General features: G+C 40.4%; 1 protein-coding gene across 6 annotated transcripts in view; it reads right to left on the bottom strand.

Annotated features, from left to right (window-relative positions):
* Positions 1–23,022, bottom strand: part of LSMEM1 (leucine rich single-pass membrane protein 1) — a 34,560-nt gene that overhangs the window by 6,866 nt on the left and 4,672 nt on the right. For 5 of the 6 annotated variants that reach the window (XM_075429236.1, XM_075429239.1, XM_075429237.1 and 2 more), the window contains 2 exons: positions 21,800–21,937; positions 19,329–20,026 (listed from right to left, as the gene is read on the bottom strand). In XM_075429236.1, the coding sequence (XP_075285351.1) occupies positions 19,818–20,026; positions 21,800–21,937 (347 nt within the window). In that variant the 3' untranslated portion in view covers positions 19,329–19,817. Of the gene's footprint in view, positions 1–19,328; positions 20,027–21,799; positions 21,938–23,022 lie in introns of those variants that run through there. The other variant, XM_075429240.1, reaches the window with a different exon arrangement.

Here is a 23,022-nt window from a genome sequence, read left to right as displayed (position 1 = left end):
GGCAGTGGGTGCTCTATTTGAGGGGCAAAACAGAAAAGTTACAGGGACTGCAGCTGCAGCTGCTGCTATTGCTATTGAAATCTAATTTTTTTTTGAGAATATAAACCAAAACAAGCATTTACAAAACAGGACAGAAAAGCTAAGGTAACCTGCAGCTTTTCATTCTGGTATTGATTGGTTTTCAATGCTGGAGCACCTGGTCTTACGAACCTTTCTTCCATATTGGATTGCTCCTCTGACAGCAGTTCCTGTCTGCAGCCTCCTCCTGATATTTGTAGACAAATGATTCTTTCTGACTCTGCTTTCTGAACTGCCCACGCGAGTACAGATCCTCGTCTTCCAGGTGAGGGCCAAAAGTATCCAGTTTTGCCACATGCTTTGTACTATAGCTCTAATCATAAGCCATCACTGTTGTCCTCCCCTGCCTTCCTGGCAGCATAATAACAATTACTTGCTACTAAGTAGACATATTTTTCTCACGTAGATCACAGAAGTGTGGGGGACTGAAGCTGTTATCTATGCATCTACTAAGATGGCCATGAATTTTAATGGATTTCCTAATGCGATTAAACACTGCAGACCCCTAGCAGAAAAATATCAGATTTCTGCTTTTTTTCTGAATATCCTCGTCCTTCGAACAGGGAAATACAAAGGGTACTGGAAAGTGAACGGGGATCAGTTCCTAAGATTACTGGTTAAGTGCCCAGTAAAATTCAGAAAACAATATAAAGAGTTGCATTCTATTCTCCTTGCTTAGAAAAATGGGATGGAGTTGATGCTTTCCTGCGAAAGAAAGGCAAAACTGAACCTCAGACACATATATTGTAATATGAAGATGTTTACTTTACGATAGGACCTTCCCTTCTCCCTAGCTCATACATATTTTACTTTATTTACATTACCCTTTCCATCTCAGCATTCCCAAGGTGACCTTGCATGCTGTGAGCACAAAACGGTAATGACTCGAAATGGTAACAGTCAGCACCCATTTTGTACTGGCCAAACGACTACAGCTTACACAGGGCAGTGAAGAATAGATCTCATTTTATATACGTAACATAATTAAGCTCTTCCCAAATTTTTGAGGGTGAAAACAAATACAACATTGCTTATTAACAGACAGCAATCTCTTTTGGTTGTAGCCTCTCTGTTCAAATCTGGTCTTCCACAGACAGTAAAAGCACAATGCCCAGTTCATGCCTGTTACTTTTGTTTCAGTGTAACTCCCATAATTCAGCCCATAAAAGTGGAATTACACTGGATGTTGCTGGTGTAAAGTGAATAGAGCCTATTATTTTACATTTGATAAAATATAGCTGGTTGTTCCAATTGCTTTGTGTCATTGCGATGACACACATCATTAGGGAATCCTACTTAGCTGGTAGTTGATATTCTTCCCAAAGTGGGAGTTTCTATGGATGCAACATCTTTCATCCAGCAATATCCTCAGGAACTCAACAGGCATCTCCATGGCTGCTCTATGCACACTGTGCTCAGTGGAAGTATTTGAGGAAGACCTTTGGCCTGGGCAGTTACCATTTAACTGCCACTGAAGTCAGAAAAATACATCCAAAAAAGCAGCAGCTCTGGTATTAAAGGACAGCTTTTCCTTACAAATTTTGTTAGGAAGCAGGAAGTGATACCAGAAATGGAATGTCCGTTAAACTATGCCATTTGCACCCAGATTGAGGTTGCTCAGGCTGTCGGATATGCCTGATATTTGCAGAACCTTCAAACCACCAGTTTAGAAATAGCTGGCATGGAGAAATAACAAAAATAGAAAAATGAATCAGCTATTTTCATTTGTTTGTTGTTTAAAATTTGAAAGGCGTTCCTAGGCTTACAGTGATTGAGCTCCTTAGTTATTTCTACATAAAAAGACATAGATGGAAAAATACTGTAAAGAAATAACCTGCAGCTAAGTCATCCTTAATGTACTCATTTTCTCTCTTTTGTAACAGCTCACATACTGTGACTGACTCAACGTCCTATTCTAATATAAAAACACTTTATAATTTATAGCCAATAAAGTATAATGCAGTTTTGGATAAAAATTGCATAATACCAAAAAATAACAATTTTTTTAAAGTAGATTTGAGAAAGTAGAATCAGTCTCAACCTGCCTTAATTTTTTCTTTTTTTAATTTGACTAACAGTACTTGATATTATTTCCAGGACTTTCAGTATACAGCTTGCTCGCATTCATATATAAAGCTGGATATTCCAAACCTTTAAAAATCTTTATGAAATAATTTCTGGCAAAATATCAATAAAATGAAAGCCTGAAACTACACTCCCAAGTGAGATTTTAGGATGCTAAAATATTCTCCACAGCACTGAACATTTTAATACATTTTTAACCATCTCTGGATTTCAAAACAGCAGAAAAACGGCAAAGGTTCAAACTTCAGATCTGAAGAATCATTTTATTTATAAAATCAAAATATTTTTTATTACTAAAACTTTCCCAAAAATCACAACAAAAGTGACTTGGAGGTCTTCCAAGACTTGAAGCCTTTGCAAAATATTTTTAATAGATGAGCAGTTGCACTGAGAAAGCACTGCAAAGTTTGTTTAAAGTCTGTTCACATGATGAAACCTCCTGCTTACCCCAAATTTCCTCTGAAGAATGAATGATGTTGATGTCCCAGATGAGAGCTGAGAGTGCATAAAACAATCTGGCCTGCACTGCAGTTGTGCTGTTCTTCTGTTTCACGTGCCTGTCCCAGTAATACAGTCCTATTCTTCATTTCACCTTTTCTGTCGGACCGATTTTCTTTCTCCCTTTCCCTCTAACACTGTTCTTTTTCTTATAGCCCTCGTGCCATCAGGCATCTTAAGAAACTGTAAGTGTTGGCTGAGGACTGTGATCCAGAGTACTATTCATACCTTTCCTCAGCAGCTCTGAGGCAGAGGTTTATGGGGTAAGCCGAGAAACTTTGACCCTTGCTGTTGCTGCAGGTACCAGGGAAGCCGTGATGCTGGGCAGAGCACTCATCCTGCCACCCGTCCCCAAGGCAGCAGGACTCTCCCTGCAACTCCCTCTGCACTCACCCAGGGAACAAGTAGCGGGGCGGACAAATCCAAATTACAAGTCTAACGAAGAGTGGCTGAGGGAACTGGGATTGTTTAGTCTGGAGAAGAGGAGGCTGAGGGGAGACCTGATCACTCCCTACAGCTAACCAAAAGCAGGTTGTAGTGAGGTGGGTGGTTACTTCTTCCAAGTAAGTGGCGATGAGAGGAAATGGCCTCAAGTTGTGCTGAGAGGGGGTTAGATTGGATTTTAGGAAAAATCTCTTTACTAAAAGAGTGGTCAAGCGTTGGACCAGGCTCACCAGGGAAGCGGTGAAGTCATCATCCCTGGAGGTGTTCAAAAAATGTGTAGGTAAGACTTCAGGACATGGTTTAGCAGGCATGGTAGTGTTGTGTTGACGGTCGGACTTGATGATCTTAGAGGTCTTTTCCAACCTTAATGATTTTATTCTATAAAATTAAGCTCTTTGGTTTCATGGGTTCTGAAGCCCACAAACAACTGAGTTCTGTCTCCACAGGGCTACGTGTAATCTGCATGAAGGAATATCCTCCTTCCTTTTTGCTGAAGCTGGGTACTGCATACCAAGAGTGCATATTTCATGACTCAGATACAAATCCAAGATATAAGGTTCAGAAGAACATCTAAAACAAGCAACCTAGAGCCTTGCTAACAGGATATAGAAGAGCCATCTCTAAGTCCATGCTCCTGATGAAGGCTTTTAATGTACACTGCCTCAACTGACATTTTCCTGTGCCATTTAGGGAATACAGTATTTCAGGCAGAATAAACATTCCCAGGAGTCACAGGGAGAATAGATTCAGCTTCAGTCACTGGGCAAGTTTCCCAGATCCTCCACGGATATATCTGGACCTAGTTCTAGACCTAAATGGGTGAAAATGTCTGAAGTTAGTGGTAAAACTTCTATTGTCTCCAGTATGGAAAAACACTACCTGAAGGAAGCAATGTGCTCAGGTGAGTACAAGTTTTTATTAACTCGTGTGTAAGGAAGCAAAAAAAAGAAATAGTCCTTACCACCATGTAAATCTACAAATGGCTTGATGCAATTTTGCACTCAATATTTAAGCAACTGGTATAAGTAGTCATGTCTGTTCTGGCTTTGCATGATAGTTGGTGGCTGTGATCTTACATATCATAGCAATCTATACAAAAAAGTTTCAAACTATTGTTGGTATTGATTGAAAATTGACAGAACAAACCAGAAAATCCAATTACTGACCTGTAAATATCTTACAGACATCATCACTGTCTGAGGTGTTTCTGTTCATTTGCAAGGTGAGATTAAGACCAGGAGGGTTATTATATTGAAAATAAAACACAAAAAAAAAAAAAAGGAAAAAAAAGATTATTCAAATTGGCTTCAAGGTAGCAAGAAAACTGGTAGAAATTGGAAGAGGAGCTATTTTCAGTACAAGAGCAGGTGAAACCATTGTTTGTAATCATTAATTTTAGGAAACCTATTAAGAGATTTATGGGATTCTGAACCTTGAAATACAAGAAAATTGTTTCTGTAACATGTTCTGTCTGCAGTTTCCCATCTTGTATTAAATTCAGTGTCAGACATAACAGTTAACACTTGGAATTTGTCTCATGCTTACCAAGCAACCTTTCAGACTAGTGTAAAATTGCCCCCATCAGATAGAAGCATTTTTTAATGAAAATGAAATGTGATCGCTTTTCCTAAAAAAGTACATATTAAGATTAAATGCTACGTCTGTAATTACCTACACGTCTGGATTTTTTTAATCTGCTTTTGCAACTGTGTCTGTAAGCTCAAAGGCCTTTTTAAGAAGCAGTAACTATTTTAATTTATTTTATTTTATTTTATTTTATTTTATTTTATTTTATTTTTATTTTACATGTTTTAATGTGTGTGAATTTAATATAGTTTGCATGGTTTGTGTGCATTTGGGTATGCCCATATGCATGCAGATGTCTGTGTAATATAAAAAAGCCTATGGCAAGGGGATATTCAGGTTGCAATTTCAGATATTCAGAAATTACGAAATGCTAGAATGAAAGCTGCCAGTGCACCATCGACTCCCTTATCCATAAGTAAGATACTTTTTCATTTTTAAATGTTACTTATTTCTGCAGCTCCCAAAGCATCACAATGCTCTGCACAGACACATACACTTGTCTAGTAATTCCACTCATGCATTCACCAACTTTTAACTGTCACTCTCAGAAAACACGCGCACACACATAAATGATGCAATTGCATCATTATTATTATTATTGAGCCACCTAATACTTTTATCTTCCATTCCACATTTATACTTTTATTTGAATAAGCATTACCATTTTCTGTTTCAAACATGGATAGCCACTTAAAACATAGGAATTAGGAGAGTACAATTATTCCTCCATCAGGTTTCCTTCTCACTTTCTACCTATCCTTTGATCATCTCCCCAGTTCATAGCTCAGAAGTGAAATTCCTCTTTTGCCATAGTGGTATAAATCATCAAAATCACAGGTCTGAAGCAATCAGCCTGGGCAATTGGCTTTAGAGCACTCTAATGTGTGAAGTGCTCTGTCCTCCAGGCATCTTGCTTACCTTGATCTCTTTCTCCTTCTTGAACTAAGGGAGTTGTAGCAGCATCCAGTTACTGCCAATACATGGGTGTATTGTGCATCCTCCTGACTTGAATATCATTTGTTAGGTATTAGGACACCTAAGACCAACTGAATTTGAATTTGCTTTGTTCTAGACGGAACACATACACCAGACAACAAATAACCCCTACTGCAAAGACTTTACACTAAAAATGACACAGCAAAAGGGAAGTTATGTACCACTTGGGAGTCAATTGCTTGAGCAACTACTCTACATTGGGAGCTCCCTAATCACATTAGACAAGCAAGAATGGATAAAAACCAATATCTTCAGATTGCTGTTGCTGTGCTTCTTGCTCTTCAGGGAAGCAGCTTCAATGTCACAGTGCTTGTGCTACAGGAATCCCTAAGCAGACTTTCCAACAAACCATCTAATGCCATGATGCATTCAGTGAAGAGACTGTGATCCGCAGCCTCCTGGGAATCTTCCATCCTGGCAAACTGACCTTGGACCACCAGGGTTATTGGGCAGTCGCATTGCCTCTCAGTGGTGGGTCAAACTAAAGACCACTTGAGTGAAGACCTGTCTTGTGATATGTGTAGGAATTAATAATTTCAACAAATGTGAACAAACAAGATCACAGGATAACTCCGATTGGAAGAGGCCTTAGGCGGTCTGTAGTCCAATTTTCTGCTCAAAGCAGGGTCACGTGTGAGCTCAGAACAGGTTGCTGAGGGATTTATCCAGTCAGTTCTCGATAAGCTCCAAGGCTGAGATAGTACAACCTTTCTAAGCAGCCTGTTCCAGTGCCTGACTGTCCTCATGGGAAATAAAAATGTACCTTATATCCAGTCAGAGCCTCTCTTGTTTATGTTCCTTGTCTCTCATCCTGCTTTGAAGAGTCTGGCTCTGTCTTCTTGATCCCTTCCCCAGAGGTACTGGCAGGAAGCTGTTAGGTGGCCCCAAAGCCATCTCTCTTCCACACCAAAGGAGTACCCTTCCCTCAGCTTCTCCTCACAGGGCAGGTGCTCCAGCCACTGGCTGTCCTGGTGGCCTTCTGCTGAGCTCATGCTACTTTACCAGCGTCCTTGTATTGAGGGGGCCAATGCTGGATGCAGTATTTAGGTGTGGTCTAATGAGTGCAGAGTAAGCCTAGACCGACTTTACGGAGAAGCTATACAATAAAGGTTGCAGATGTTTTCACATATGCTTACCGATTTACAAAAGAAACTGTACGCTGCGTAGGTATACTGCCATTACTTGGAACGGAGTTTGCCCTGAACCCTGAGATTACAATCACATATACTGGTAATTAGCATCATAGACTCTGAAGCTTATCTCTTCTGCAGCCAAATGCCTGATTTGTAAAGCTGTGTGAACCCGAACTTAAAACTAGCTAGTGTGGGTCCTGAGAGAAACGTAGCTGTTACAGTAAAACCTTCAGCAGCAGCTTGCCTCTGTGCTACTTATCGTCTTGCATGAGCACTACGATCTGAGATAGATGTTGCTGCAAGTGTACCCAAGCCAGCCGAGTCAAGACAATTTAGTGTTGATATATTCTATTTTCATGATAGGAAGCTTTTGCAAATGAAGTACTACTTACCAGGACCATTAAAAGGGAAATAATGTTGAAGAGAAGTACTGTAACTTCTGCATTTTAATAATATTGTCCTGGCTGGAAGTCTGTGCACAAAGAAGAAATGGTTTGGATTGCTAATGTGATTCTGTGTAATAGAAGTCTCTAAAATAACCTTTATGTAAGTGATACGACATTTTTGAGGGCAAAGAAAAACATTGCAAAATAAGAGATCTAAAATTAAGTGTAACATTTAATGAATAATAGATTTCTGGAAATTATTAGAGAGTATCTGTGGAATGCAGAGCTTCTTCTCCTTGTATTAAAGCAGGACAAAAACCCAGGCTGTCTTCAGTTCTTCAAACAACTTAACTTCTCGAATGATGCTCCAGAAATCAAATAAAAATGGAATAACCACCTCCTTTATTGGCATTTCTACTGCAATATCATTTGCTGTGGTTAGCAGTGGTCCACAAAAAACACGCAGGAAAAAGAACAAAACTTCTAATTAATAAGAGAAAAGTAATCTAGTTACGGCTATATCTGTCTAAGTATTGTTCGCTAACTTGAGATTTTCTGTCACTCATCGCTATAGCACTACATTTCAGTTCTGATCTGGACTTCCCATTGTAATGTTGCCACTACCAGTGCTGGAGTTCATGGCCACTCTCTGGAAAGGTGTTTCACACATTTTCTGTTTTGTTTTCCACTTGGCTGTGAATTTCTTTTTTAAAATTCTCCTGGTAGTACCCAGCCACATTAACTACATACTACAGCTCAATTTCATAATCGACTAAGCATCATAAAGGCAACCAAATGACATTCATATAGAAAAAACTTCTTTATATGTATATGTGTGTATGTATACAGATATAAAGAAATCCTGCCATTTTTAGCATTTGTTCTGTATATTTTTAATTATTTAGCCAGCCAGGAACTTCACAGAACTCTCTCTGATGCACAGCGTGATCATGAGTTTTATGGGATGAAGAAGGACACAACTTGCTGCTGGCTGTTTCCTGTGCACGCATCTCTAACAGCAGAGGTAAAACAGAAGTAAAATGACCCATTAGTGTCATAGGCCACACAGAGCACTCCCACGCCATTGTTCTGAGTACAGGGATGCAGAGGCAAGCTCGCCATTAGACTATTTTCAGTCGTCATTCATCCTATCAATGTTTAAGATAAATTTTAACTGAATGTGATACGTGTATAGTAGACTGTGAGAGTAGGAAAAGAAATGCTTTGTTGTTCTGGAAATGACAAATTTTAACAGATACTGTAATTTAGGGAAAAGATCTAATTACTATATACTAGTCAAGATATTTACCTAAGATTGATTCAAATCCAGTCACTGACTGGGCAAAGTAGGAGAAGAGAAGCAGCAGAAGTAAGATTGCTACTGCCACAACTAAGACCAAGAATCCAGCCTATAATAGCATTTAAATAATATTACCCATCTGGACAGCAGGGCTGGCACTTGCCTGGCTGCAAAGTTGCTGGGGATGAAGTTAGCCTTTCTTTTTTTTTTCCCAGAATGGTGTGTCAATTACTTCATTCTATGGGATGCGTGAACTGCTACTGTGATAATAGCCCTGAATTTCAGTGAAAAGAGTAGGTCCTCAATATCTTTGAAAACTGTGTCCGTGATAGTTGCTTTCATCTTAAAACATGAATCATATGTCAGGTATAGCTTGGGAGTACCTTTGAAAGAAGAAGGGTGGAATGAAGTCAGCAGCATTCGTCTTTTGGTGCTGTATTAGAAGAAGCAAGTGACTTTGCAAATCCTTGTTCCTTCTGTGATGTTAGCACCAGAGCACGTGCTTTGTCTCTGCTGTTCCAGCCTCGAATTATGGCAAGAACAACAGACAACTGTGTCATTTTCAGATCTGTTGTTGTTAAATAATTGATCGTTTTGCTGCCACCGCGAGGACACCTTTAGAAACAATTGCTTACATGCCAGGGAGTCTTGGGCTGCGGAAGATCTACGAAGCATGTTAATTAAAAATGCTAATTTAGAAAATATATTTTGGCAGTTGAAGACAAATAAATCCAAGAGAGATTTGTTTCCTGAGTTCCTATGGTCTGAAATTACAGATGACAGTCCTTCTGTAGAGGGTGAGAGAATTCATTTAGATTAAATTATCCTTTCATTTCCTTTTCTGAAACATCAGAAAACCTCGCAACTGGCATTTTTGCCTTTGTGTCAGGGATAGCATTAAGAATAATTTTCTATGATTGTCTCATCGACAGGCAGAGAACTTGTTTTAATCGATACATCGTAAGCTGTTATTACAGCTATTTTCTATCTTAATTCAGTCTGCCCTTCATAATTCTGTGGGCTTTTTCCTGTTTTTTAAAAGCTCTGGATGGTGGCAGATTTCCACCACCTAGTGGAAAAAGTCTGTATTGTCTCCTGAAAAGCTTTGCTCAGGTTGCTCACTAGTGCTTGTTTTAAACCTTCCTATTGCAAGCTCCCTTTTACCAGCACTTGTTACCAAAGTAGTTTTCTTTTTTCCCCAGGCACAGGTGAATGTGCCCAGGTGTATACAGCTCTACTTGAAGGTGTCAGACATTACATATTCCACAAACTGTATGTCTCAATAAACAGGAATTGTATGTCTGTGTGTTTTTTCAATTCAGCAACTTGTAAAGTGAAAGGGAAATTGGAAAGCTTAAAAAATTGAGAAAGATCTGCCAATGAATGTCACTGTTTTCCTGCAGCCCATCTGCTTTTGCGGGGAGCCCTGGTACTCACTCAGGTGCACACTCCAGTGCAAAACCCACCATACTCGTTCAGGTAATGTTCTGTGTTGGGATGCTCTCCACTCTGAGCGCCGAGACTGGAACGTCAAACTGAGTTGGGGAAAACTTCAGAGAGGAGAAGGTTAAAAAAAGGCAAATGCAAGCGGCGCCATTGTCACCTCTTCTTGTTACTGACAGGAAAGTCTTTACCCTTTGCACACCTATGAAGCATCTTCTCCCTTCCCACTTGTTTCGAAGTGAGCAAGTGATGCCCCCTTTGGCCTCAGAAGAGAAGAAACTACTTTTCATGTCCAGCTCTCAGTGTGAATTGCCAGAGGTAAGAGCAACAGCGTAAGCAGCTCTCTTCCTTTCACATTGGCCAGGTGGAATAATGAGTCTGAGCAAAACCTGGTGCCTGTTGGACACAATAGGAGTTTTCCCTGTTATTTTTCCCGGAAAAATGTGACATTATTTGGTTCTTATCACTAGATGCCTCACATTATTTAGCTTATCCACACAATGCCTGTTTGAATCAGGAATATGCAACTACCTGCACTTCACACCTGGAGATGTACAGATTAAGGTGTAGATTTACAAAAGGCTGTTATTAGGAGTTATTAGGATTTGAGTGTCACAGAGATCCTTTTTTCCAGCACCTTATTCCCAGCTAACTGCCGTTTCATTCATCTATGCTAAAAATTGAGATCTTCAAAACTCCAACTAATTTACCATGTAACTTTGGAAGCATGCAAACACGTCTTTGCAGCAGAAAATTTCCCTGAGCATCTAAATACCCTCTCCTGGCAATGCTGATCAGTTAGCATCTAGTTCACAGCTAAGATCTGCCAGGATTCAGAGATGAACTCTTTGCACATCTCTCTCTCCTACAGTGCCCAATCTGCTCATTTCTTCAGAGCACATCTGATGAATCACAGTCTACACAGGATGAAAAAGGCAATGGTACTGTTAGTGTCCCCTTTCCTGCTTTGTCCAGTTGCTCAGCTACCATATGGCAGACTTAAGATTTCAGCTACTTTTTCCTGTATCCCAGGTGGGAGCTATAGTTCTCAAATGTACAGGGTGTTTAAATGTATACCTCAGTGACGCTTGCTAAAGTTGTACCATCTACATGGAAAAAATACATTTGAGAAAGGAAAGGTTTCAAGTAAACATATTAGTAGTTAGGACTTTCATATGATGTTTATGTTTCTGCAGGAGGAAAAAGAAAATACAGTGCATGGTTAGCTGGCAAGAAATTAACAGCAGGTGAGAAGTATAGCCTGTGGTATTCATAAAAGTATCCCCCCAAAGAGGCAAATTGATTAGAAACAAGAAACTTTGTTGCTTTTTTGGATACCTAACAAAGAACTAGAACTAAGCTATACAACAGAAATTGTTAGAAACTACCATAAAGACTTATTACTTCTCAAGGACACCTGGAGCTGGCACGGAGAACCTGTAAGGAAAGATTTCCAAATAGTTTATTGCATGCCAACTAATGGTATAAGTGCTTGTTATTCCTACGTAAAGGATAGGAGACTAGATCAGTTTTTTGGGGAGGGTGTGTTTCCCTGCCAATTAGCCTGGGTAATACTTCTGTGGTTGCGAAAATGTGGAGCCTGCAGTCCTTTAAAAGGAAACAGGACTCTGCCCTAAGATGAGCAGAATTGTGACAATATCTGTTACAGACAAGATGCTTCACTTTCTGCCAAGATGGATAGCTAAACTGACTATAAATACTGGTCAAAATTCCTTATATACCAGAATGACAGCATTAAGGAGACAAGCAAGAGTTTGTCTTGAAATGTCTTAAACTGCAACAGGTTACAGTCGCTTAGAACAGAGCAATCAGTCAGATGGCAGCTATCCTGTGACAGCCCCATACACCGGCAAAGCAGGTATCTGAGAGGTCTGCATTTCCCGGGGCTGACTCGTCAGACACCACCCCCGCCCCGTCCATCTTCATCCTCCACTGCTGCTCCTTCCTTCCTTCCTTCCTTCCTTCCTTCCTTGCTTGCTTGCTTGCTTGCTTGCTTCCTTCCTTCCTTCGTTCCTTCCCCAGGGTGGGAGGCAAGAGCAGCCCTCACCTTGGCAGGTTGTCTTCCCTGCTCTCCTGCAGTGCTGCCATGTTTACAGTGCAGGGGAATGCTGAAGAGCTCAGGGACGTTTCAGAAGACACTCGTGTTTGTTGTTTAATTCCTTTTCAGACTTGATTTGATCACGAGACCCTGGGTGTACTGTTGTAGTACTCGGCAGAGTAGCTTCAGAGACCTAGGGTAATGCAGTCAGTAGTGACTGGACCGCAAATACTAAAAGGAAATTTTACACTAGTACATTCATGTTTCTCTCAAGTTAGTGTTTTTGATCCGCTGCCTTTTTGCCAGACCTCCTTGCTCTTTCTCCATGTGTACGCCTGGCAAGTACATGACCTGACAATTTCCATCAAAATAGCAATAGACTGCTAAAAACTCGTTAAAAAGGCATTACTGCTGCCTTTTGGAGGGGGGAGGGGGGAGGCAAGAAGAAGAAAGAGAGCCATGGAAGAAAATGAGGCTTTCCTGACAGCAAACTCTGAACAGCAGTGCCCTTTTGGCTGAAGCGCACAGAGGCATCTCATTTATCTTCACACTCCTGCGCTACCGTCTGCTCCTGTGGGCACATCCCTGCAGCCTGCCATGGCTCCCGCCAGGCCCTGACCAGTGCCTCAGCCGAAATTTGGATTTTTCTGCCGCAAAAGCTCCCGTACTCCGCATTTCCCTCCCCAGTCTTTCCAGTCGCACTGCGCTTGCCGAGGGGGTGCCCAGGGCTCCTCAGGCAGCGGCTGCACTACCAGGGATTTTCTTCCTGAAGGGCTTTCACCCCAGCACCCTTTCCTCTCCCTGTGGCCCTCAGGCCTGTGCCCAGCCGCCGGCCTCCCTCAAGCCCGCCAGCGCCTCGCCAGCCTCCTGCCAGCCCCAAGTCACACGTGGAGAGAGAGCGCTGCCCAGCTCCTAGCACACAGCGCCAGGAAATAAAGCTGCCATTTACAATAACAGCCACGTTCTGGTTTTCTTCATCCTGCTTTTCATTGCTAGCAGGCTTTCAATTACTACAGACAGACATTGAGTTTTAACACACGGAAGGTCCTTCTAGTGTTAACGACAAAAAATACCCACCATTCTCGGGGCCTGCTTGAGCACCCCAAACCTAGAAATAGGAAGGTGACACGTTTTCAACAGGCCTGCCAGGAAAAGTCTGAACTGGCCAGCAGTCGCTGCTTCCCTCTGCTGAGGTGCTCGAGTAAAGATTGCGAGGCACCTGCTCAGACTGGAGATCATTTCTTGGGGAAGACACAAGAATGTGAAGAGTATTAAGGAAGAGCTTTCAAACTCAGGGGGTTGTTTCCTCTTTTATCAGTTTATCTTGGTGTCTTGCTATGACCACCGTTCCTGGAGGAGGAGACCTAAATGAGTCAGTCGGTATCTATTTATAGGTGCAGTTCCTTAGATTTCCTTTACTCCTCCTGCACTTCAGCCAGCTTACTCACTTGCTGTCGGTAGCTAGGGACCCTCCTGCTGCGGATTTCTGTACGAAGCTGAATGTAGTTCAAAACAGCCCCAAAACGGTGGGACGCCAGGGAGCTCTCTTTTCGAGTTACGCACTTACATCCATGGCAAGCAAGAAGTGCCACCCAAGACCCGCTTCGGATCACCGCAGCAGCTCAGGCACACCTACCTGAACAAAATCTTACAGATTTACGAGAAGCACTCCTAAGAAAACTTTCCCTCCACTCCACGATAAGTTGGTTGATGTTAGTTCTTTTTAAAAAAAAACACTACACCTAAAATTCTCTCAAAAATAATATCATTAAACTCTGTGTTTGTTATTGCTGGTTTACATGTAGCAAACTTTTCCTCCATTATCTAGTTATTTAAGCTTGCTCCAGGATGCAAAGTCAGTCAGTCACTGACAATGCACAAAAAGAATTAGAATCCATGTCATATCTTCTGCTGAAAAATCAGTAAAAATATTGTTATTATCACCTACGTATCTACCCATATGGTTTTGAGTACTCAGGGAGAGGTATTCCAAAGAAAATGCTTCAGTGTTCCTTTCAGAAAAAAAACATTATTGGAAGTTAATGAACTAAGCATGAGCTTTTGCTGAAGAGCAAATGGTGTCTGTGAGTTTCAAAATGCCGTGTCAAGATGTAGACAAGCACTGTTTTCCAAAGTCAGTTATGTGGTGAAGAAGATATTAAGATTAAATGAACAGTGTAGAACTTGAAAAGCAAACCCATAATAATTAATAGATTTTTAAATTGGCAGGCAATCGATTTTTAAATTGTCCTTTCACCCTTGTGTGTGATGCGGTTTGCCTCGCAGTGATTAATTAGCAGCAGCACTGTGCTGTGACTGTTTCCACTGGAAGGTTCTCATTACCATTCAGGGAGTTTGCTGGCTCATCAGTGAATCGTGGACAGCATTTTGATTGCTGAAGTGTGGCCCAGAAACCAGAGAAAGGGTAGGAAACTGAGTCTATAAAAACAATTTCTTGAATTCTAAGATTGATCGGGTCCTCAAGCAGGACTAACTTCTTTGGCCGTAGTGTTACTGTTTCTTATGTGTCGCAGAGAGAGTGACAATGCATGCATCCCCTCTGTCCCTCTCTTTGAATCTCAGTATTCTTGTTCATTTGCAGGAAATTACGAACAGCAACGTGTAATGCACCGAATGGGCTTTTTTTCTTAATTGAAGAGAACAGTTTCCTTAACCTCAGTAGCTCTGGGCTGCGATCTAAAGTTTTGATCCAGCTTTAATTATTTGCCAAGGTCTTCCACCATGAATTACACTAGCAACCTGTAAGCAGATCAAGTCAAGCATCTTCACAGACAGATGATTTTCAGTTACTAGTCGAAACACAAATCCAATTTTTAGTTGCTATTTGGCATTTGTTTTATCTAGATGTTGCTTAATCACAGTTCTAATTAGAACCAGTTTCAATTTTGTTTGTCAAAATAAATATTTTCAAAACACTAAAGCTTTGGTGGAGCACATTGCTTTGCTGCCATTTCCAGTGGGGTAGGTTCTGAATCTCAGAGCAGAAACTCTGGTCAGACAGGGTGAAATGAATAAGAAAACTTGGAATATTGGATCTGAAAATGCATACTTGCAAGCAATTTTGTGTGCTGTTTTACAAGATCATGTGTTCATAGAATGAAAATAAATATTGGATCTTCAAAGACTTCAAAAGCCCACGAAACAAGATTTTGTTCTCCAGATATTTCTAGTTCTGGCAATACTCCTTCTGCTTTGTTCAGCATTGTTCCACTCTGCTCATTTTGCAAATACCTTGACATCTCATTTAGCGTTCCTGAACAGTTCAGATTGTATAAACACACATCACCTTCGAGAGCATGTGGTCTAACAAAACTTGTGACAATCCATTTGCCACTCCTAGAATTTTCTCTTTTTCCAGATTCAGAGTACGCACATCATTACTGGTTTTTCACCCATGTTCAGCTCTGTACTGTTATCAGTGAACAAAGCACCTCAACTGAACTCATACTAGAGTTTAAGAATAACTGTTGTATTAGAATTCCAAGTATCTCAGAGGGTAAAAAAGCTTTCTTAAGAGTAAAATTTCCTTGCAGAGATAGTGTAATATAAAATAACTGAACAATTGGAAGGCAACAAATTTTTTCATACTCACAAGCAATAGGTCTGATAATAATGGGCTTAACTTTCAGCAGGGAAAATTTTATTTAAACTTCATTAAAAAAATTTGCCATGTGGTTAGTTAATGACTGGAAGTGGAGACTTGTGGAAGCTCCATTATTTAAATATTTTACAACGTGAATGGACAAGCATCTGTCAGGAACAGTTTAAGTAAATCTGATGCTGCTGTCAGGCAAAGGGATTTGATTGCCTCTCAAAATCCCTCTTTACCATCTGTGTATCGTTTTCTGCTGAAGATGCCCACTGTCTGGATTTAGCTAACCTCTGACTGGTCCATAGGCAGGTCTCTATAAAGAATGTTTTGTCCCCAGTTCTTACATGCTGCTTGTAGATGTTGAGCTCTGTTTCCTTCTAGAGGAGCACAAGACCAAGTACGAGCTGATGTTCTCATGGTGGTATGACCCCAGGGAAGGCAAGCTAATGCCTGCACTACCTGACCCTCTACTATTTATTACTGTATAGTTTTTCCACGCGTAGTTTTGCATAGACAGATGCAGTCTGATGTTTTGGGGTTAACAGCGACATGGAATGTTGTGGGTATCTGGAACAAATGAGTTAATTACTCAGCAAGCCAACTGGAAGAAAAAAGCACTTTGTCTACTGGCATTACCCGACCACCTAAAGATTCAGCCAGCATTTCAGGGAGTGGAACCATGATGCCTTTGATGGGACTGAAGGTTATTTCTTGGTTAAATCTTGCAGGTGTTTTTCCTTGCTTGCCAACATCTTTCTAGTATTGTCCAGATTTATTCAGCAGAAAATTTCCTGAAGCCAAGTTGACATTTGAGTAATGATAGTAGTTGCAGCTGTTGAGATAGGTGAGTGTCAGTGGCATGTGGTTAAATCTGTATTAAGCTTTTGTATGTCTTTTTTATTTACAGTGGACTCAGAGAAATATTGAAAAGCAAATTACTTTGGATAGATACCTTCATAGTCTGCAAATAAGAGAAAAAAAAAAAAGAAGCAGTACTTCTGATGAGAATGGCTGTGACTACTGTAAGATGAAGTTATTACTGTCACATCACCTTCCTGTACAGATAGTTCTTTGTCATAATACCTGACATAACAAAGGCTCCTGAGATGTGTAGCCACACAAGAACAGAGATCTTACCCATGTCTACAGGAGAAGCTGTAACATCCATGTACAGCACAGTGGTTATGCCACTTGTTTGGAGTGGCATAACCACTGTGTTGGAGTTTACTAGTCACTTAGCTCTTTATTCAAGATAAGTCTTATGGAGCTCTGTCATGAGCGGAAGTTCACTTCAGGGTCAGGTTTGTAGATGATTTTGAGAGTCAAGAATTGGTTTGTTTGGGACTATATCAAGATTAGACAGATACGTTCCGCTGAAGGAGCTGGTACTTGCTTCTGTTTAGGGGGGTACTCCAGAAAGTCTAGGTTGAGCTGTTGTGGCACGCTGTTGTCAAGGCAGCCCTCTCAACCCGTGCTCTGGTCTCACAAGGAAGCAGTCCTAACTGTAAAAAGATATCAGTAACTTGAGCTGAGAAGCCGTAAGCAGCTGTATGCAGTGCTGCCCCATGTCTCCCTCGTACACAAGTGGCTCCAACAACAGATGTGTTTCCGCAGTGTTAACAGGATGAGCCTAAAGAGTTCCTTAATCGCTGATCACTGCAAGTGAAGAAGCAATTAAATATGAAAAGGATGGTTCAGGGCCTCAGTCCTGTGTGATACTGAGCATGCCTGCTCATTGCTATGCCCCAGCTGGTCCTAAGTCTGTGGCAGCTGAGGGCACTCAGCACACTGCAAGATCAAATGCTGGAGTGAAAAAAATCCCTGAACTCCTGTAACCAACAATAGAGACAGAAAAAGTGGATTTATTATGAGTACCGAATGAATAACGACATTAAGAGTAATTGAGGACAAGATCAGAGAGATGAGGAAGCTTTCATTTCTTTGGTGACTGTTGCTATAGCATAGATATTATATACAGTCTTCTGCCATAAAAATCTGTTGTCAATTGGTGTCAGTTTCTAGTGGACCACAGACTGCTCTGATAGCTGCAGTTACAACAAGGGATGTGAGAAATCCACATGTTTGAGATTCACAGAGTGCCAGATACTAAAGTTGTTTCTGCCTGGCTAACAAGCATGGATGTGTGTTGGTGTGAGACAGGAGCTTGAAAGCAGTTACAGTAACTACAAGATGAGTGGGAGAGCTGAAAACTTAATACTGTCATTAAAAAGCAGCTGACAGCTCGGATAAGAACAGAGAAACAACACTGCGAGTGTCATGTTTTTCGTCTTACAATACTTTTTCTTTCATCGTTTAACAGCATTTACAGAAAGACGTTTGGGATGGGCTTTTAGGGTTTCTTTCCTTACAACTTATTCTACAATTACTTTTATCATTCTCTGTTAGCTATATTAAAGTCATCTTTGTAACAACTAGTTTTGACGTCCAGAGGAGATAATTACAACTGCAGCTGGGAATTAACAGCAGGAGTAATAAACTCTTAAGACCAAACTTCACAGTTATTATGTGAATGACTTTACAGTAATATATCCAGAAATGAAAAATCAAGAAATAGAAAGAAGGTGATATAAGACATAGGTGTAAAGCAAAGCACTCCTAATAGCAGGAATAGAAGTGGTGGGCAAAGCCAAGCAGAATGATACCAAGAAAGATTCCTGGACCTAGTTTTTCACTGTGTTGTAGAGAATGAAGTAGTCATCACCAAAAGGACTGTCATTTGATGTGGAAAAGGGGACTGCAATGTAAGTTGTTGACTTTGGTGACTTTTTTGTAAAATTGTGCAAGAGAGTTAAGAAAGCATTGGATGAGAAAGAGAAATCAAAGTAAAAGAGAAGATCCTTATATTAGATATTTATTAGATGTTTAGATTAGATATTAAGAAAAATTTCTTTACTGGAAGAGTGGTCAGGCATTGAAACAGGCTGCCCAGGGAGTTGGTTGAGTCTCCATCCCTGGAGGTGTTTAAAAAAATCGTGTAGATGTGGCACTTCAGGATATGGTTTAGTAGGCACGGTGGTGTTGGGCAGATGGTTGGACTTGATGATCTTAGAGGTCTTTTCCAACCTATGATTCTATGATTCTATGCTGGACTTTCTCTACGGTGTCAGCTGCCATTGCACTGTTGTGTTGGGACTAATCAATTTGTTTATTGATAATGGAGGTGGCTTCTTAATGTACATACCACTAGAAGGATCTGAATGCTAAAATTATAAAGCTACCCATCAGTCCTTTATGTGGTCACACTTTTGGATGTCAGTCTCTACAACTGTGTAAAGTCAGAATGAGAAAGCATCAGCTCCTCATTTGACCCTCTGAGGTACTACTCCATTTTAAAAATACGAAGGCTCAGACCAGACTTCTGCCTGGCCCTGTGCCCTTCTCTGACAGTGGCCAATGGAAGCTATAGGGAAAAGTACAAGAATATGTAGTATTTTCCCCACGTCACTTTATGAAAACACTTGGCCTTCCCCCAGAAACTGCCACAGAAATCTGAGTACTGCATACTAGCATTGCTATGAGATGGGTATTCCCACACTGAGTTCTCTAAACCCATTTCCCATGTAAGACAATATAACACCCGTCTTCAGCCAATACAAATTTGGGCTGAAAATGCCATGTTACGAAAGGGTTTGTTTTTATTCAAATTTGTCTTCTCACAAAAGGAGTAGAAAACCAATCCATTTAGATGCACAAAAAGGGAAACTACCAAATTCCATGGCAGAACTGGATTTATTTATAAGTTATCGAACCTGAAGTTATCCTTAAACACAAATAATATAGAAGTAAACACAAAACTTGCTCCAAAGAAACAGGAGAATGACTAAGTGAACAAGGTCATGCTGGAATCATGTGAACAGAAATCATTATTTTCTGTGATCATTCGCTTACATTTAAAGTAAAACTAAGCCTTTAGCCCTGCAATTTACAGTGCATAAAAAATCCGGCACTCTTGCCCAAAATGGTTGACAATCCATTGTTTATTGTAAATCATATGGGCTTAGTTTCCAAAATCTATATTCACATAAAACAGAATAAAATATTATTTCCTAATATTTTTCATTCAGATGACTTTTCCAGTGCTCCTGTGACCATATCAGAATGTTTAAGTAACCTGTGTGCCATATGTGAAAATATCTGAGTACATGAATACTCTGAATTTCATTCCATAGAAGATCTATTCTCCAGGGACTTTCAGCTCAGCGTGAGTAAAGAGGTAATCATGAAGATCGGGAGACTGTGTGAAGAGGTTTCTCCCCTTTTCCTTAATTCCCGATTGATTCAGATGCTTTAATATCATCTTGTTCATTTTCTTAAGCTCTTCTATGTTCTTCTTTTCAGATATTAGTCTGCTTGATATTTGGTCCACCTTGTTTCTAGTTTGAACTTGAAAAGGAAAATGCACTGCATTAAATTGGCAATATTTAAGTCAAGATCATCAATACCCTCTTCTGTATTCATGTGGGAGTTTGCAGGGACTTATGATGACTAAGAATGTTAAACAGGAATGCAACTGCAGAACCTAATGTTAAGAAGTTACGTATCTGGCAGAGTTACCTGCTTACTATATTCTTTAATTGCTTACTTTCTCTTTTATTCAGTTTAATGCAGTGTAATAAAATCAAATATGACTCAGACAACTTCTGCAGTCTTCAGGAGCATATCCACTCCATTAGTGTCCACAGGAGAATGTGCTAATTGTGGGCTCCAAGATGCTATTTCTGGGCACTATGCACCTGCATTTTCCCAAAAGCACAATTACTAATACACATAGCAGACGACAGCCACACCACTTGATTTCCTAAAGCATTTAGCTTTAAGGAAAAATCTTGCAAATATTGGCACTTAGAGGCCAGTTTCTTCTGGAACACCAATATGCAGTATCCGTCATGTATACTTCTGGAGCTATTTTTATTATGGCCTTCTGAAATCAACAAAATTTTCTCACAGTTTTTGAAGCTTAAATCTAACAGTTCCAGTGCTAAACTGTCTATGGACTGCAAACATAATCTCAGATTATGTTTGTAATGTAATCTGAAATACTGCTGGAAATCAGTTTCAGAAACCACACACCTCCACCAACCTGAGCCCAAGCAAACTCCTTTAATCCCTGCAAGTAGCCTTTTCACTATTACTTTACCATTTTTCCACTAGAGGGGCACATTACTCAGTTTTCAATACCAGGGCTCTACATTTAGCAGCTCCCCATTGAATAAATCTGGAATTCAAGTATGAAATATTTTAATTAGGCTTTCACAGTCATGCCACTTAAAATTTCCTTTGTGCTCTTTAATTGTCTGATATTCTGTCCTTTGAGTGCTTGTGAGCAAATTCAGTCACGTGCTAGGACTTCCTGTTCAAAAAGGAAAATGAGGATTTTTGCTATGCTCCAGCAAATTCCCTACTGTAGGGTAAAAGAAATCTTGATTTCACATGGATTCTAATTCATTCACAATGGAGCTGTACGTTAAAATTATGCACCTCATACTCTGTTCAATACCATCAGCCCAGAAAACCCCAAGAGGGCAAGGACTCCGTAAATCAAGGTCACCTGCAGCCACGTGCTTAGCTAAGCCAGACCAGCCAAAGCGGAACAGTAATTATATCTACAGACTCAATGCTACGTGCCAATTTTTATGTATCTTATCTGAATTTTTGTTTCTTATGTTTCAGATTTTCTTAGTTCCAAACCAATTTCCAGTCAGCACTTAGCTCGCAACCTTCAGGTCTTTCTTCAGGTAGCCTGGTTTAAGTGTTAGCCTGGGTGTAATTCCATTTTCAGTGGAATGACACAATACCGACTTATATCTGGAAAGGAATGGAAGGCATGTTGTCAAAGTATCTCACTGCCACACAGTTATCTTTAAAATTTAATTTAGCATCCAGTCGGCATTTTTAGCAACCTTATGACCCTGCTGAGCTGAACTTCCGTAGCTGTTGCAGCTCACAAAAACTTTGTGCTAAGAACAAAATTGTGCGTTTTAGCTCAGAGAGCAGAGGCCCGTGCTTTTGCACCTGGGACCAAGACCCACTGCCCATAACCAGCCAAAGCCTCTGATCATGCAAATACAGCAGCAGTATGTTATAAGGCAGCTTTTCAGCAAAGTTCTTCTTCCAACTGACCCTACATTCATAAGAACCACTGTTTGGTTTACTTACTTATTAAGAATATTACGAACGAAACAAGTGCCAAACTGATGATCAAAGTAAGAATAAAGGTGACGAAGAACAAACACTGGTTTCTTACGTTGCTCCCTGCTGTGTTTCCTCCAGTACCACCAGTGTTCTCTTCCTCATCTGTTAGGAGACGACAAATCATTTGGTGATCAAGTTTGTTAAGGTTGGTTAGGATAAACACGACAAAATGCTTCTGAAATGATGCAGATTACGTCATAATTTTAGCCAACAAATTTTATTTCCTGTGGTATTGCATGAGAAACAAAGAAAGAAAACTTTATGAGCTCAGCTTGAATTTGGAAGTATAAAAACTCAGCATATGTTGCATATACAGCAAGTCAGTAGTTTCTCTCATAGCAACAGTTGCAATCAAATGAGAGGTGGCAATAAGCCCTAAAGATAACAGCTAAAGTCAAGTGAACACCATGAGGAAAATCACGTGTATATATAAAAAATCCATACTTGAGCCACATTTGTTCAATCCCAACTTTGCGTACTACTTTAACAACTCACTAAGGTTTGGTGTTATGTTTTGGGGGGAGCAGGGAGCTAATGTAATTTCATTTTGGTGTCACTCTCACACGTACTAAAATTACATGCAAATTACTGTAATTTCTCCTCCTGTAATTGCTGTCTTGCCATTCTGAAAGGCAGAGTAGCATGTGCATCTGTGAAAAATATATTTCTAGATCTTGTTCTTGTTTTAGCTGGTAGAAATCTCTGAGGTCTTTGCAACTGAGCCTGTAGTGATAAAGCTGAGGGAGGGCTGCATGTGCCATTACAGCACTTTAATAATAAACCAACCTGGGGCTGAGCAATTCACTGAGCGAGCAGGAGATCTCTGGGAATATCTCTGCTTTTCTTTATTGCATTTAACGAGTTCCTGCCTGTGGGTAAGCTGAAAACTTTTAACATTTGGGTTGGGGGGGTTATTTTTATTCCTTTAGCTTTCATAACAAATGCTTCATATGCTAAGTGTCTGCACCAATATTGCTGTCTAATCAGAATAATGAGGATGGGGAGGGCCTGCTACTGCTGTCTCTCAAACATATTAAGCTATCAGTAGAGGTCTCAAAATTGGTCTGTGCTTGCTCTGCCTAATCAATGCTTCTCACTGTTTCAGCTGGCTGAGCATGCCAGACCACAGCGTTGTGAGGGATCAGTGAACACATATTTCTTGCCAAACTGCAAATGGTGGGACCATT

This window comes from Opisthocomus hoazin, chromosome 8, assembly GCF_030867145.1.
Source record: "Opisthocomus hoazin isolate bOpiHoa1 chromosome 8, bOpiHoa1.hap1, whole genome shotgun sequence".
NCBI classification, from domain to species: Eukaryota; Metazoa; Chordata; class Aves; order Opisthocomiformes; family Opisthocomidae; genus Opisthocomus; species Opisthocomus hoazin.
Note: the sequence above shows the minus strand (reverse complement) of the source record. Positions and strands in the feature narration are given on the sequence as shown.